Source organism: Hydractinia symbiolongicarpus, chromosome 2 (genome assembly GCF_029227915.1).
Source record: "Hydractinia symbiolongicarpus strain clone_291-10 chromosome 2, HSymV2.1, whole genome shotgun sequence".
Taxonomy (NCBI): Eukaryota; Metazoa; Cnidaria; class Hydrozoa; order Anthoathecata; family Hydractiniidae; genus Hydractinia; species Hydractinia symbiolongicarpus.
In genome coordinates this window covers 25111482-25129265 of record NC_079876.1, presented here as the reverse complement: position 1 = coordinate 25129265, position 17784 = coordinate 25111482, and the positions used below count along the sequence as shown (strand labels likewise).

Here is a 17784-nt window from a genome sequence, read left to right as displayed (position 1 = left end):
GTAAACAAAAAGTTAAAGTGAACCCATATTTTTGGTTAACAACTTTTGTATTTTTCGTAGAACTCTTATAATGACGGGTTTTTTTTAATTCAGAAAAAAAAACAGCATATAGTGACTTTTAGGGTATATACAGTGGGGTGGTGCTTCTAATCTTGAGATATCCCTATTTGTCATATATTTTTGATTTAAAAGTTTTAATTAGCAAATCAAAATTCTTGTCAGGAAGAGAGATGAAAAAGGGATAAAATGTGAATATTAAAAAATAACATACATTTTTTATAAATTATCTTCTCTCTTACGGTGTGTGAATAAAACTTAATTTGTGTTACATATTTTCAATCTTATATCTGGAAAATAATTTTATCTTGGTATATATTTATAAGAGGTCTGGGGATTATAAACAATGTGTCAGGTTGAAACTTGTCTATATATACCACTGTATAACGTTATAAAAGTATATTATTTTCAACTGAACTGTGTTAGCATTTCACTAGTTGGCGAGTCCACATCCTTGTACGCTAGGTACAAGGATGTTGACTTGCCGGATATGCTGCAAAAACCATGGGGCTGTTGGACAACTTCCAGCGTTTTAAAAAAAATTAAAATTTCGCCCGAAGCAAGTTTTTTTTACCAGATAAATAGCTGCAACAAAATCCCACAAAAAATAAACTGAGAGTACAACAACAAAATAGCAAAAATATCGGCTCAAGCAAAAAACTTAATAGTAAATAATATAACCAGAAGTTTAAACATTATTAAAAAGAAACAGAGTCAAAAAGTTTCTTTTAAAATTGATATTTCGACCTTCCATTCCAAAGACCATCATCAGAATGCATATACTTCTACAGCAAAACGGACGTTAAGCCGAAAATGATGATGAATAATGATAAAACGTGTAAGAAGTAATAAAGTTTGTTAATAAAAGGTTACATGTATACGATAACATTACATGTAACCATACATGTAACCTTTTATCAACAAATTCTATTACTTCTTACATTACACGTTTTACTGTAGAAATATAGACAAAGTATCCCCTTTCTTCTTCTTGTCAAAATTTAAATAAGAAAAAAGCCCAGGCTTTTTGGGGGCGGTTATAGACTAAAACCTTGAAAAAGAAACAAAAAAAACCCACCGCAGCCCTCACCACATATACAGAGCTTTCGGCGAGTCGGTACCTGCTAGCGTCAAGCTGACAATATTTTAAAGAAAAGTGCACATATATGTAGCTAGGTAGCTAACTATTCCTTCAGTCGACAAATGTTACATGACAATTATAAATCAATTGCAGTTCCATATTTTTTAGGGTAGCTATTTAAATGAGGGAAAACGCTCTGTTTATGCAGTCACCTTTTTATAAATAAAAATTTTACATAAAACCTTTGTTTTCTAACTTCAAACCTGTCACATTGTGTAGTTTTAGGTGAGGTTTTGCTAACTTAGCTTTACTTTAATTCAGATTTTTGTACTTCTTGTTTATTCAAAGCTTCTTCTGTGAGACTTTGATCATACATGATGAATCGTTTGTGTTTTCTCTCAACTTGCTGAAAGTTGTACCACATAACATTCGGATCGGGAGAATACCCAACTAGCTACCTACTTCGCAAATTAAAACAAAACATAAAAATTAGCCACATGCATATAGCTACATGGCAACCATTTCATGTCAGCTTATGCTGAATTTTTCATAGCTAGCTAGCACTCTTCTCTAATAAACGATAAAAATAACAACCCTTGTTAGTATAAACTACAGACAGTTCTTAACACTTCTTCTTGAAATAATAATAATCTCTAAAAAGACTTGAAAATTAGGCGACAAATTACAGCATCTATAGCTAGCTATAGATAGAAGATAACAGCATTCAACCGGTGTTTTTCATTTCACGAGCAGCCATCTTTTTTAACAGAACTTCAAAACAAAGCAGAACCAGGGCTGGCCAGTAATAAAATGGTACGTAAGCGTGAGCAGCAACCTACATTGAAACTTTTAGTATATACGACTATCAAGGCACGCGCTGATTTAAAAAAACGACCACCTCATCCCCGGGACCAGAGGTAATAAACCATTAAATTGGACATAAAATCTTGATTTAGCGTAAACATCTTTGATTTAATTAATCTTTTTCGCAATATTTATTAACGTTTAGAATTACTCAACGTCTAAGTAATTTTTGCATCGGTGTTAAATAAATTTTTAAGAAAAAATTATCAACCATCATGTACCGGTGTGTCTTGTTCAATAACATTTTTTCCGCAATGTTTTTATTAAATGTTTGAATGGAAATTTAAAATAAATGCGTTTTTGGCTTTGTTTACAATAAAACCAGAGGTTCTGATTGGCTGGCGGAGGCTGTCTTCCGTTGAAAAAAAGAATACACAACAATACAAAAATCAGCGTAGTTTGACGTAACATTGACACTAGCTTCTTACACAAACAACACAACTCAACGTAACATCGTTAGTTTAGTAGTTTATCGAAACAACGCTCTGGATAGAAATCATTAGCTAATCTCAGCTGCTTACCTGGCAGATGCAGGCGAATGTTTGCATTGCCCCTACAAACAACGAATATCAAGCTGTAAAATGGGAGAATGTAAAACAACACTTCTATAAATGATCTCTCAAAGTAGAAACTAGTAGGCATGATGTGTTTAGTATGTACAGGCTTGTTGTCACGTGGTTTCATCAAAGATTTGCAAATGCTTTGTATTCCATGATGTCATCGTACTTTTGAAACTATCTCTTTTCTTATTAACTATGGGTTAACCCTATTCGGTCCGAGGTATTTCGGGCATATTATGACCGGACCCTCCGATTTCTGACCCGCTTCAATAACTTTATAGGCTTTTCAAAATGAAAATAAACGTACTTCAGGAAAAGAGCAATATGGCGGAAAAAAATTTGCTTATGTCAGCATTTTTCTGTGACGTTGTCAGAGGCTTAAAACTGTCCAGAAAAATGCCACTTTCTGTTTTATAGTTCTAGAACAAATTTTAACATTCTGTTTAAGTTTCTGACAGCTAAATAAAAGTTTACATGTGTCGCATAAAAAAACACCAAAAAATTGCCCAAAGAATATCTGATTCATTCCGATTTTTGGGTAAAATCTGAAAATCTGAAAAAATGGGGAAATCAGAATAATTACGTGTTAATAAAATAAAACTGTGTTGTAACTTTCAAGTTCAAAGAATTATCCTAACGAAAGTTATTATACTTTCACTATTATAAAGATTTCATAGAAATTTAAGGGGGAAGTTTTTGAGTAATAACCTATATCTCAGTCTCTGAAGGTATGGGACCTAGAACTTTAGCATTCAGGTATCTAATAGACACAAAGGGCGCGGACCGAATAGAGTTAATCTCTCCCTAAATTTTAAAGTTTTGAAATCCATTTTCTGCCAGGAATTCTTCCAGCTATCATATCCATAATTATTTAAAAAATTCAAATAATAGTTTCCATCAAAATTTAGTTAATGATTTCGAAGTTTTCACAGATAAAGAGTAACGTACTGAAAATATATAAAAAATATATTATGGGGAATGTACTTCCATTTGTATTTTAAACCATAGCATATTTTAATCTCAAAATGTCCTGAGGTCTTGTGCAAAGTGTTAAAAGAAGAATTGCTGAGATAAAGATCACATTTTAATGAACACGTGCCGAACAGTGGTGAACAACACGCAAAAAAAATATGGAAAAATGAAAAGATTTTCTTCTTGCATAGAGATTCTACGCAATACAAATGTACACCCTATCACCTGCGAATCGCTGCATTTGCATGACATTAACCAAAGGATATGAACGGAGTTTTTGGACACTCCCTACTGTGAAAACATATTTTTTCCTTTCCAATTAATTTTATTTTGAACTTTTTGAACTTCTATATCAAAAGATTTATTTCGGTGAGTAAGTGTGGATGTGGCCTGCCACTAAAATTTAATTTAACCAACACAGTCAAAGTTGTTTTTTGTGATTATAAAAATGTGAGATTATTGCATTAATGGTCACTACAAATGTAGCGGTACTTCGTAAACTTTATTGAAATTTTAAGTTCACTTACAATAACATACACATAAAGAATAAGTTCAAAAGACAATGCTGCTGGAATCAACTAATTTTGGATACTGATGCAAAAGTAGTAAAACAGATCAAAGAATATCTTTAGAAATAAAAACCATTACAAATGAAGAGAACGATTGTAAAGGAGATGGTAGTTTATTGTACACCTCTCTTTACTATAACATCACATACAAAGTAATTTCACCGGTTAAGACATAAATTTGATAAAAAAGTTTGTTGACTTGACTGAAAAAAATTGCCAATATTAAATCGAAACAAACAGAAATTATTGCATGATGAAGACAGAGAACGACAACATGAAAGGGGAAGAAAAAAACAAAGTTGAATCACCACACACAATAAAAGAAAACAAAGATGAAATAAACTACCAACAACTGTTTACAAATTTTGCGTCGAATACTACAGCACATGGATTTGGTCAAATAACACTGACACAAAATGTACCAGTAAAATTATTTTGGATTTTAAGTTTGCTCGCTTGTCATATAGCGTTATACTTCCAAATAACACCGCTAGTGCAACAGTATGCAAGAAAACCGATAAGCACAAAGATCTATCTTCAGGATGAATCATCAACTCATTTCCCTGTTATTGTTTTCTGCAATGAAAATGCAATAAAAATGGAAAAACTGGAGAGTCTAAATAAGTTGTTAAATAAAAAAAGAATTCAACTCAAAATGTTGAAAAAAACAGCACACAATATTACTCTAGCTATAACATTGATTATGGAAATAGCACACCTAAATCTTATGAGAATGTATTCTTGACAACATGGGATGAGTATTTCACACAAACAGAATTCAGGAAGAAGTACACATCATCTATTGATGCACTTGTACTTCTTGATGAAGACGAGTTGTTTGAACATGGCACAAGTTTAAACGAAATGGTTGTGTCTTGTCAGTGGAATTTTAAAGAGTGCTCATCAGGGCATGCTAAAGGTCACTGGAACAGATTCTGGCATTGGAAATATGGCGCTTGCCATGTGTTCAACTCTGGTTTCTCACAAAATGGTACAGCAAAAGATATCTTAACTGTCAGCAGCCCGGGTCCTGATAATGCATTGAGTTTAACTCTCTTTATAAATCAATCCCAATATAACTCCGATGTCACTGATGCCGCTGGCATTCGGTTTTACATTGGAGATCAAGGAAGACTATACTCCCCTTATGCTCAAGGACACAGCTTGTCGCCAGGCTTCTCATATTTTGTAGGGTTAAGAAAGAGAAACATAATACATGTGGACCCTTTAAAAAATGAAAGTTGCAAAAAGCACCATAAGACTAATCTACGAAATCCTGTCACACAAAACGTATTAACAAAATACAGCAAAGAACTTTGCAAATACTTGTGTTTAACGGAAAAACAATTTGATCATTGTGGTTGTATTGAATACTATTTGCCTAAAACTGTATCGAAAAACAAAACATGCACGTCCGAAAGTGAACGGTTGTGCACATCTGGACGCAAGAAAAATCTCACAGCAGCTGACAACAAATGTATGAAAAAGTGCACTGCTCCGTGTGACGAGATTCAATACAAAACACAAATTTCCATGAAAAAATACCCAAATATTAAATATAAAGAAAAAGAATATGTACATAGTAAATCAAGCAAGGATGAAGAAATAGAAAAAGATGATGACTACTTAAAAGTTACTTTCTACTATGAAACTATGGAAACTGAAATTTGGGAAGATGAAGAGGTCTATGGTATTGTGAATCTTCTTGCAGACATTGGTGGACAACTGGGATTATTTTCAGGTTATTCAGTTTTGACCATCATTGAATTTCTCTTCTTTTTGTTTTATGTTGCGGCACATACAGTTTATTTTATCATACCAGGAAGACGAGCTCGCCAGAATTAAAAGCAACTGCAGAATTCTCATGTGTGCTACAGCGTGCTCAGAAAGTTCAAAGGACAAAATTATAATCTTAAGAAATCCGAAATGCGCATCAATAATAAAGTTTGTTTTCTTTTTACGTTGTTTTCATGTGATGCTAACAAGGAAAGGCCAGGTTTTATATAGGTTAGTATACTTGTGAGTGGTGCAGCTAGCTAAGCCTTCAGTTTATGCTATAGAGCTAGTTTATTCATTTCCATTCCTTTAGAATTGTGTATAGCTAAATTAACCAAAAGTTCTTTGTGATAGTATAGTTAATAAATTAACTTCGGTAATGTGCTGAATTTTTTGACCTTAAAATTAAAATTTATGTTCTGCAGAAATTAATCTTTGCGAATTTCGCGTTGCATAATAATTTATGCCGAAACTTTTTTGGCCATATTTAAATAATGAGGAAAAAACTGTCTTCGTCTCAATATCCCTTTCCACGATTGCAGTACTGGAAACTGAAAATACTCGTTTAACAACCTGAACGTGATGCTGGGTTCAACTGACTCGTTTTGAGCACTTTGAATTCTAGCCCAGTCCTCTTTTGAGTTGAATTAATAGTTCCGAGATATAATTTTCGCAAGGAATTATTTTTGCGAAATTTTGCGAAATTGACATTTTTGCGGATTTTACAAAATAGCATTTCTTCCTTGACTGTTGGATTTGGACGTCGTTCTTTTTTTAAAAAAAAGAGACGGTAAGAATAAAAACTTTGATTTCAAAATAGCAGGTTCCTTATAAACTTTCGTGAAATTGTTTTTTTTCGTAAAAACAATTTTTGGGAAAATTGACTGCCTTGATAAAACATTCTGTTTACATATATTTACTATCAGCATAATTCAAATCTTTAAAAGAGGTCAGAGGCCAAGCACATATTTAACAGTCCACAAAATTTCAACACCATTAAAAAAGTAAAAACATTCGAGACCCTTTTCAAACAGGAATTACACATAAAAACAGTATATCTAAGACGAATTTTTCCAGACATTGACAAGCACAAGGGAGAGAGAGAGATAATTAGATCTTTACTATTTTAATTACAAATTACAACACTCGAAATAGTGTACAGCAAAATATATAAAAGTTATAAAAGGATATAAAGACGTGTTTCTATAAGCAGGCGAATTCAAAACAGAACGGTTAACACAACCATTGCATGAAAGACAAGGCTTTCTCAATGCTTTTATTCTAAGGTTTGAGAAAGGATTCGGATTTAAAACTACTTCTAAACTAAAAAATATATGACACAAAAAATTATGTAACAATTATTGTCCCACGTCTATTTATTTTTTTGTATACTATATAAATAAACCGACGCAACTTTGTTTCGCGCAACGAGTACAGCAAGACGACACATATTCCCTCTTTCGTCAATTAGACAATTTCTTTTCTATTGATACTTTTAGCTAATTTAATACATACGCTTAAAAAGCAAGAAAACAGCAATGAAAGTGCACGTGGCTACCTAAGATAGGAAAAAGTCTTGTTTGCGAATCAAAGTAAATGATGAAACTGAAACAAAGCTGTTTTAACTTTCGTGAATTACACAAAAACAGATTATTTTCGCATGGTACTTTATTTCGTGAGTTTGCCCAAAAATTTTTTCCTGAAAAAATTACGGCGCCTACAATAACCAAGCTTGCCACACCCACTTTTACGTGTCACGTGTAAGCTCCAAAGAATAGTTCAGTAAAAAATTTTTTACATTTTTTATACTAAGCATTTAAAAAATTTTATAACCTAAAAAGTAAAAAAATAATTCTATTAACGAAACTTTACCTATCGTGCTGTGTGTTTTAAGAGTGAACGAGTGAAGTGAACGATTGAAGCGAGTAAGTGTATGACTAAGCGAGTGAGTGAATAAGTAAGCGAGTAAGTGTGTATGAAAAACTGTAACTTAGCTTCGCCCTAATTTTATACATACGCGGCTTTGCCTGTTAGTCGAGGGATATCCAACTAACCGACTATGTAGTCTGAGACAATATACATAGAGATTTCCCTTAAGATACAGCACTAGAAGTTTTCATAATCACTCCATGAAAACTTACACATGTGGCAGATCTTACTCGACTGTGCAAATCTATTGGTGAAACTTCATCTACTCCCGTGCTTAGAATTCTGTTCTATAAAGTATTCAAAATACTCGTATGCGATAGCGTCAGTACTATAATCGAATTAAGCGTGCTTTGTGCAAATCTCACTTCCTTTTCGTTCTTTCTCTTTCGATGTAAGCAGACAATGTTAGACCAATCTCGTGAAATGTTGGACGATCGTCAGGACTAAATACAAGAAGAAAATAATTTTATAATAATATAATAATAAAAAAATGTAACTACAACTACAAACTAACCACAAAAACAAAACTACAACACGAGAAACAACAAATATCAATCCAGGCAATGACAAAACAACATAGAGAAAACAAACATAAACTGTTCACAACAACCACTAAAATCAAAAATCAAAACCAATCCTCTTTTAGAATCATCGCCACAAATACCACCAACGTCCATAACAAAACTGCAATACCACAAAAATAAACACCAAGGACTCAAATATCACCACAACTACAAACGACCACAAGCACCAAACAGAATCACCGTTTACAACCACCACCACCAACAATCTTCGACCACAATCACCACAAGCCATCACAAACAGCGCTAAAACCCATCAACACTACAAACAGAAACAGCATCCAACACCACCATCAGCCATCACATTCACCACCACAACCACCATCAGACATCACATGCACCACCACCACCACCATTACCACTACTACAATAACAACCAGGAGCACGAGCAGAACAAAACAAAGTCATCACTTACTTAGTTTCCCAGCATTTCCTCATCAAAGCGTAAACCTCTTCCGGACATCTTTCAGGACGTGATAAGCGCTGTCCATTATCCAACATTTCGACGATTTGTGGACCTTTCATTCCCTACATTAAAAACGTGCATAATTATCTAACACGATATTTCATTAAAAAAAAAAGGTAGAAAGTAAATATATTAACTAAAAGTATACCCGTCGCGATTTCTTCCACAAAATACTTAGTGCTTGATATAACGCGCGGCATGAAAAATCTGACTTATAATGCATAAAACCAGAAAAGCAAAACATTACCTGGTATGGCTTCATGCCATAAGATACGGCTTCCCACAATGCAACACCATAACTCCACACATCTCCTTTGCTTGTGAATTTATGATAGTAGATACATTCTGGCGCGTACCACTTTAAAGGCCATTTTCCAGTTCGTTCTGCCTAATGTTAAAAAAAACCTAAAATGCTAATCTTTCACGTTTTTATTACTGTCAGCAGTAAAACAAAGAGAAAATTCTCAGTGCATGGCTCAAGCATGTTCACAAACTATTAATGGAAGTGATAGCTACGAAGATATATTACGCAGATAATTCTATGTTCAATAATTAGTGAATTAATCAAAATCGTAGCCAGTTGAAAGAGAAAATATTTTAAAAGTGCAAAAAGTGACAAATTTTCTGGTGCAGATGTGGCTGATAACACGGATGATTAGGACACTACTTTTTAGGGATCAACTTATTGTTGGTTTATTTAGATATGTGCTCTTGCTTTTCAGTTAGGGGTGGGATGGCGGGTAGCAATAGTTAGGGTGGTGGGAGCGTTGTTTTTATTAGTCAGTGTGGAGTGCTTAGTCAGAAAGTACAGAAAGTATTTCTTTACTGTTATATTTTGTTTTGTTTTTTCCACAGTTTTTGTCATTTTATGTATATTTTCCCTTTCTTCTGTTTTTCAAGTGCTAAAACTCATTTTAATCTATATAAATAGGGGGGTTTCTAATAAAAAGGGGAGTTGGACTTACGTATTTTTATTATGGGAGGGAATAATAAATTAAAATGGGTGATAAAATTTTCTAAAGTTTGGTGTTGACTACACAATTACCAACCTATAATTACCAAGAGTGACATGGGTCATGTTTGTGTACTGGCTGACAAGGTTCCCGTAGTTGACGGAACAAAACAAGTCGATCAAAGCAAGCACAAACAAAAGCTTAACAATAAGAATTATAAAACAGAAACTTACACGATAATATTCATTCCCAGCTCCCATTGCACGACTCATACCAAAATCAGATATTTTAACGAAATTTTCGGACACCACTAAAATATTTCGGGCAGCAAGATCTCGATGAACAAAATGCTGACTTTCTAGATAATTCATTCCTTCGTCAACCTAAAATAAAAACTGTGACGTGAGAAAAGAAGACGATTTAGTAGAAACCAGGTGTAAATAGTGGAGTCAATAGTGTTTAGGATACAATTTCGAAAATAGCACGGGGGTTTGTGGTCCTTAAATTAAAATAATTTCAAAGCAAACTAGAGATCTAATGTTAATATAAAAAATGAAGGAATTAAACAAACTTTTAATTTCAACAAAAAAAATTAGAATTTCTCAAATAGATTTTGCCAAAAATACTAATCAATAAGATAGAGCGTTCACTTCAAGTGCAGGTTGTGACGTAATCCTCTGAGCAAATCATGTCTGAGGCTATTAACTATAAAAATATACTCCTTGCTTTATTATCAGTTCTATCAATACACCAATGTGGGAATTGATAGAACTGCCATTTAAGGTGACTGTCTAATTGACCAGTTGCTATGCATCCTGTCGTACTTTAAAGGGGATGAATTAAGACCCCCTTTCTAGGACCCTCATTAATAACAGCGCCATTAGAAACTGAATAAGGACATAAAATAAGACTTTAACAACACACCTGCAGCATAAGAATAAGCACATTCAGCATGGGCATCGAGCGATGTTTTTTCAAATAACCAAGTAATGGACCCTCTGGTGCGAGTTCCATGACCAGCATAAAATTGGGTGACTGAGTCACGCCAATTAGTCGAACAATATTTGGATGATCGAGATGAGCCATAATATTAGCTTCACTTAGAATTTCCGACTGAAAATAAAATAAACCAGATGTGCGATAGAAAATATAGGCTCTCTAACAATGACACGAAGAATTAAGTTACATAAACAGCTTTAGCTACGACTGTTGTATGTTTTACTGAAAAAAATCTAAGTCAATGTTTATACATGAGAAGACTTGTGGTTATTAATAAGATAGTAACAAACCCTTGCGCTTTTACATGTCCGACTTTGCAAATCTATTCTGGACAAATTACGTTACGCTCCTTGTACAAAAATATGTGTGGCGAGGTATGAAATATACTTTCTATCTTTCTTCATGTAAAAATATTTTCAAGAAAAAATGACCAAAAACGTATTAAGGCTGGAAATGTTCCACCTTACTATCTTTTTCCAGCTATGTGGAGAATACGGAACGCCTTACCTTCTGTCCAGGTATATCTTCTTCTTTCAAAGTTTTGACTGCAACCAGTATTTGGTTACCCTTCGGCAGCACATAAGTGCCTTTCTTTACCGAACCAAAATTTCCTTCACCTAATATAAACATATTGTTTTAAAGCAAGGTTACATTTTTTTGCTAACAATGCATTACATCAATACAATATAAAAATTATTGGAAGAAAAAATGTCGATAACAGTTTTTACCTAGATCAGAACCAAGAGAAAGTCTTGAAGGATCCAATGAGATATCTCGCTTTTTGTTTTTCTGAAATGGACTGTTAAAACCTTCCATCATTACTACTTTAGATGACTCGTAGATTTTCTCGTATTTCCATTTATCACTTTGAGCTGAAATACAAAATAAACTGGCTGCTGTGTATTCGGCACTACCATAGAATGTTCCACTAAAAAAAGACTGCAGGGCTTGATGCATGAAGCATAAGGCACTATTAGCTTTTTGAACACTTTGTGCATTTTACTTATGCTGTCTTACCCACTGGTTGAAAAGCTGGTGATGGTGGCGGCCTGGTTGGAACTAAAAAAAAATTAAAATCATCATGAGACAACTATTCGCAGAATATGACAAAAACAAGAAAAACTCTTTATGCTCACCTATTGGTTTTGTGGTAGTCGTTCCTTTTCTATATTTCTTCAATTCACTTTCAGAACGAGACAAAGTTCTACGTAATTCAGTTTGAATTTCTGGATGTAATAATATATTTTGAGATTGCATTTTTGGTCGAAATTCGAACCATCGAACATCGCATGGCGTTTTTAATGTACATAACAATCCCTCACTCTTCTGTGAATAAAAATTAACAACCGCCATTAAATTATCAAAAGGGCGGCCAGCTTTAATCGATAGTTGACCTTTGTCATTTGGTTCAAACAGATAATGATAAACTTTTTTCTGGTGACAAAGTCCTAACACGTAACTGTTACGATATGATCCTCTTTCACGAATGAGATACATTCCTTCTTCAAAGTTGTGCGTTTCCAATCTACGATCAGCTTCATTTCGTGGTATTGCTCCGTGAAACCATGGTTGTTTTTTGTGAAGTATGTTCCCAACGACACACAGAATATCACCTTTGAACCTTGACACAGCTTCTTCACTCTAGAAGTAAATAAATTCTGTTGATGTTTTTTGGTCAAACTTGGAACACACCTTAATGCATTAGGGTCACAAAATTTAACTTAACACCATTCACAAAACTAAAGGTAAATAAAGAGAAATTACCTTAAGGAAAGAAAAATTGTGGAATTGAAGATGGCGAATTTATGGAAAAAATCATAAATTGCGGAACTAAAGATTGGGAATTGGTGATAAAATCAGGAAATTGTGAATCTGATATTGAATAAAGAAATTGAATTGAAGCATAATATTATCCATGAACTTTTCCTAAAATTGCTTGATAAATTTTTCATTTTACTCATTAAGATTTGTTTCTTTGAAAATTTCTTTAACTGCAAATAATTGAGGGGCTTCCTTCATATAGCAAAACAACGACAGAAATAACTGGAAATCCACAAAATTAGATTGCAACATTTTTTATTTCTTTCTTGGAATGCAGAAGAAAAGATTGCAAATTCCATAATTTTCTCTAGGAATTGCGTAAGAAAAGATTGCGAATTGCTACTCCTTGCTAGAAAATGAAGAAAAATAATTTACTTCCCCAATCTTTTTTTTGCGCAATATTTTCTTCCCTTAAGGTAAGCACAAAATTTACAGCAGCAGCTGTAAAGATAAACAAAATTATTATTTCTAATGAAAATCAGAAATATGCATCACGTATATTTACAAACTCTCTATTTTAAATATCGTCACAACATTTGTTGATAATTCCACATTATGTAAGTGGTTTTCTTTGATTCAGTTTTATTTGAGCAACACTGATAAATTGATATTTAAGCTATAAGCTTGCTGATGTGCTTTTTTTTCGATAACCTAAAATTGTCTTCATAAAATTTGATAAAATGACAACCGTATGACTATGATCAAAATGTCAAGAAAAGAAAGCCCTTGTAGTCAAAATTGAAAAAAGGTTAGTCTTTTTTACCTGTGTTAATATTGAATATTACATTTTTTTGGTTTCTTCAAAGCAGTATACACTTACTAAGCACTGTGAAACCACAAAGATAAGTCTGCTACTAACTCTTTAACAGGCTGTCTCCATTTTTTTGCATTTTCTTTTACAGTGCAAAAAGTTTTTTTGTTAGTGTGTGTACTTAAACAAAATTCGAGAATTTATTTTGCATCAGTTTAATCTACCAAAAATGACCAACTAAAACAGTCTGGGTTTTCTTTAAAAAACAATTGAATTTTAGCCTGGTCATCCATTAAAATGGGTGTATACCTTAAAACTTAAATGTTAGGATTGAAGTGGTGATTTTTATTAGTATTATAACGAAAATCTAAAAAGTATGGTACGAACACTTAAATTACTCAAGTTTGATTCACTCCTAAGTGTTTATTTATTTTTTTATTTTTTTTTGACTAACTATGGGGTTTATTGGTGTAGTCAAGATTTTACCCTAAAGGTTAATTTCCACGTCGAAGGCTGTTGAGCATGACTGCTGTTATTTGAGTAAGTGAGGTTTTACCTTGGATGTTTATCAGAGCATCTGGGTTGGTCTTAAGTGGGCATTTAAAAGTCATTCACAGTAAGTGTAACGGTGGTAAGGAAATTATAGTTGTGTTTAGAAATAAAAATAGTGATTACATAATCTTCTGAACAAAAAAAGCCTAAAAATGTGACATTTTTTCATGCATCATATTTATATTATACTTATATCACTTTTTTAGAAGATAGATTTAGGTTTTAATTTCCCTAACAAGAACTATATTTTCCAATGAGCATTTATTCTTCTGTGTAAATATCCAGCAATATGAACACAGAGCATGTAGAACTAGATTTACCTCTCCAACACCGATATCACGAAGAGCAACTCGAGTTGCTTCATCTAAATCATCATGGCTTACATCGTTGTATGCCTTCGCTTTAACCCCAGCCAATCGATTGCAAGCCACACTCAACTTTGTCATCAAGCCATCTAAGTTAGTCTAAAAAATGATCGTAAGAAATTGTACTTGCTGAAGTTAAACTCGATTTACAACCTATTTGCAAATATGTTTGCTAATTGTAAACACTTTTACCCTATGGATTTATTTAATACTGGACTAAATTTTGCAGAATTAATTTCTATAGGGCTTATTGTTTTGGTAAAGCATAAAAATGTTGTTGAATTGAAAAAATAAGTCCAGCAAAATTCATCCGGAAACAAATCCGTAGAAGGTATAAGCCATTTCAAAGAGAGTATATATATTTTGTTGTTGGAATACTGAATACAGCTCTAAATACTGTGATATTGGGGTACTCAATTCGTATCAATTTTCTCTTAATAATTTAATTTAGCGACGGGACAAAATGAACTTTTTTGGTGATGTAAAAAAAAGTGGTGGTGGGAAAAAAAGAAATATTGCTGGAGCTTAATTTGGCAATTTTAGATCAAACACACTACCGTGTTGTTCGCAAATTGCTCAGCTGTTCATAATAGACACATTTAGCATCTAAATTCTTTAAAAAAATGTTTTTAAATTACCTGAGTTCCATAAAGATCTTAGGAATTGAAATTGAACAGTGAAGGGTGCAAGAACATATCAACTACACATGGAGAAAATACTTATGTGGATTAAAAATAATTCTCACTTTATGGTGGTTTACCAGCTCCACAGGTCCCGGAAACTTCGGTCCATCTGCAATACCAACCATTCCAGAAGGTTGTTTCTGTATTTGATAATGAACAACCTAAATGACATATACAGCACTGTCATAATGTTTTTTTTAAAACTTTTTCATATTTTAAGCCTATTCGGATATGCATCAACTTGTTATTGAAGCAATGAACAAATTTGCATTAGAAAGGCAGCATATTTGAAATGTCCTGGTTATTATCAAGAATACAAAATTTACCCTTTGTATTTATTTCAGCATATGTGCTTACAAAATGTCTATACTTATGGAAAAGGAAAAAAAAATTCTGATTACCTATTTTTAGGTTCTTCAAGCACTTTTCAACTTTCATTTCAATTGTTATTGTTACATTTTTTTAGCTCACAATAAAACCGATGCTTTTTGTTTTGTTAAGTTATGGCAAAATTTATTGCTGAAGTGGACAAAATATTTACAATAATGGATTTAGGTCCTATTGCTTACTGCAATTTCAAAGCACAAAGGGTCTACAACAATAGTTTGTTTTTTTCCGAAACAGTGGATGCAAGATGTAAACAAACAAGCAAAATTAAATCAAAATTATTATTAAATATTTTAATCGTCAATAGTTTCATATTTCAAATCCAAGGTGTTCTGTATTTGCGATTCCTTCGACGAAATCATATAATACATAAAATATTGACATATTCTTAAAAAAAAACGAAAGGAAACTCTTAAAGTTTGAAACACTAACAGGGAAATCCACGTAAACAAAGATCTGTGTGGTTTAGACAATTATGACCCTTTCACACGCCTTAATTCAATACAACTAACCACCAAGCTTTGTCATTAGAAAAGAAAGTTGACACTGGTTCTATCTGGATGACAGCTAGTGTACTGTTTCAAAAGTGGTTAAAGAGGTGTGTGCAGGTATAACTATGAAGCTATAACTACGCACCTGACGCAGAAATTAATCAAACAACCTGAAACTCGTATATAACTCGCATAAGCATCAGAGTTTGAATTAAAATATTAATGGTATTTGGCTGAGTGGATAAAACACACATTCCTATTAAGACATTAGGAGAATTCAGTCAAGACACGCAAGCAAGTTTTTTTTCACTCAATGTCCAAGATGTTTGCCACTTTAGAGGTATTTTTGTTTGCTCATCCTTATTGTTTTTCTTCACAATGCACATGCTCTTCTTTTTGAACCTGGCACCTGGCCTGGCAAAGTGATTTTGTATGAACCAAGTCAACCAACTTGTTCCGGGTTGAAAAAATGGGCTAAGCAACCCCTCCTCCAACCCCCAGGTGGGTTGCCTCGCTTCTTATAATGTTTAATATTATAATAGTGATCTACGATTATGCTGGGCTGTTTATTTTATCATTTTTCAGTTACATTCTTAAAACAACATAAACTCAAACCATAAACTTTTAAAATTTTCATGGATTTCCTGACCAGTAAATTCCTGTGGGTTTTCCATAGGTTTGCCACTAGTGAATTTATAACATCCAAAACCCTGAACCACCACTCATCAGGGGTTAATTCACAAAAAGGAAGATATATAAAGAAATAAAAAGAGATAAAAAAGGAGAAATTTACCGCATTGTTTTTTTTGGTTTTTATTAACGTAAGAATCAAACAAACTTTGAAACCAGGCTTTGTAAGGAACAATTCTGAAGTTTGCCTTGCTTATTTAATTTTACGAAGCTCATTTGTGGCCTTGTAACCCAAGATTAAAATTCTGTATTACTCCCTGTGTTGTTAGTTCTTCTGATTATTACCAGCTAAATAAGCATCAATCAAAAATTAAATTAATTTACTAACTTTTCTGTCTTTGCATACTGATAACACGTAGCTGCCTATCTGTGACGTGCTCTCTCTTAGAAGGTATGTACCATCTTCCATTGATGTTTTATGAAGACATTTCTCTGCAGTATCTCTTGTTATGCGGCCATGGAACCATGGTAAAGAAGCAGGGTCAGCCATTTTAAAGCACCGTGAGCTGCATGTGTATTCTTTTTGGGTAAAACAATTCTTTTTAATTATAAGTGGCTGTTGCTACTTTTAAAAAAATAAAATAATTAGAATCAGAACTTGTTAAACTAAGAAATCTTGTAATGTATGTATATTTATAATGAAATTCATTGGCAGCATGTGCAGTTGCTCTGTCTTAATTTGTCTTAATCAGAAGTTTTTACCAAACTCTTAGCTGTGCAGGAAATTCATTTAATTCTCTTAAAAGTGATATAAATTCTTATACTTTGCACATTCATGCCTGGGATAAACATAGTGTCTGGGATAAATTATTAATTTTGAGGACACACACTATGAAGCTTCCAATCTTTTTTCCTTAAAATCAATTGAAGGTTTCTACTAAGCATTTGAAATTGAACTACGAGTGCATACACCTGTTATAACTTTTTTAGTGCATTGACATACATCTCACAAGATAGTGTTAAATTATCAATTGCTGTTAAAAATAAAAGTCACAATTAAACGTTCGATACAAATAATTTTATTCTATCTCCTACTTTTAAGCAACAGGTGATTTTTACCTTCACTACTTTTAAGTGGAAAAGGTAATGAAGAATACAATTTATAGGACATTATGCACTGCTTTTTTTACATAAAAATACTGTTGATTTGTCACAAAACTCTGGCCAATTTTTAAATATATGAGAGTTTAGACAAGGCTTAGTGAATTAAGACTTTATGCACATAAGGATTTGTATG

General features: G+C 33.1%; 2 protein-coding genes across 2 annotated transcripts; one reads left to right on the top strand and one right to left on the bottom strand.

The window, feature by feature from the left end:
* The first annotated feature begins 4356 nt into the window (after positions 1–4356).
* On the top strand, positions 4357–6209 carry LOC130630009 (acid-sensing ion channel 1C-like). The gene is made up of 2 exons (XM_057443406.1): positions 4357–4604; positions 4793–6209. The coding sequence occupies exons 1-2, from the start codon at positions 4357–4359 to the stop codon at positions 5946–5948; spliced, it is 1404 nt and encodes a 467-aa protein (XP_057299389.1). The 3' UTR covers positions 5949–6209.
* A 767-nt stretch (positions 6210–6976) lies between these two features.
* LOC130630326 (tyrosine-protein kinase SYK-like) lies at positions 6977–17138 on the bottom strand. Its single transcript, XM_057443785.1, has 12 exons — positions 16876–17138; positions 15042–15140; positions 14252–14395; positions 11944–12448; positions 11825–11866; positions 11536–11679; positions 11315–11424; positions 10733–10921; positions 10042–10191; positions 9103–9243; positions 8805–8917; positions 6977–8251 (listed from the first exon to the last, which is right to left on the bottom strand). The coding sequence occupies exons 1-12, from the start codon at positions 17035–17037 to the stop codon at positions 8170–8172; spliced, it is 1881 nt and encodes a 626-aa protein (XP_057299768.1). The 5' UTR covers positions 17038–17138; the 3' UTR covers positions 6977–8169.
* Positions 17139–17784: the final 646 nt, after the last annotated feature.

Coding starts and splice junctions, on each gene's coding strand:
- LOC130630009 (XM_057443406.1), top strand. CDS start 4,357: ATGAAGACAGAGAACGACAACATGAAAGGGGAAGAAAAAAACAAAGTT. Junction 4,605..4,792: donor ATAACACCGCTAGTGCAACA/GTATGCAAGAAA, acceptor ATATTACTCTAG/CTATAACATTGATTATGGAA.
- LOC130630326 (XM_057443785.1), bottom strand. CDS start 17,037: ATGGCTGACCCTGCTTCTTTACCATGGTTCCATGGCCGCATAACAAGA. Junction 15,141..16,875: donor CAGTATGCAAAGACAGAAAA/GTTAGTAAATTA, acceptor TATGTCATTTAG/GTTGTTCATTATCAAATACA. Junction 14,396..15,041: donor AGCTGGTAAACCACCATAAA/GTGAGAATTATT, acceptor ATCATTTTTTAG/ACTAACTTAGATGGCTTGAT.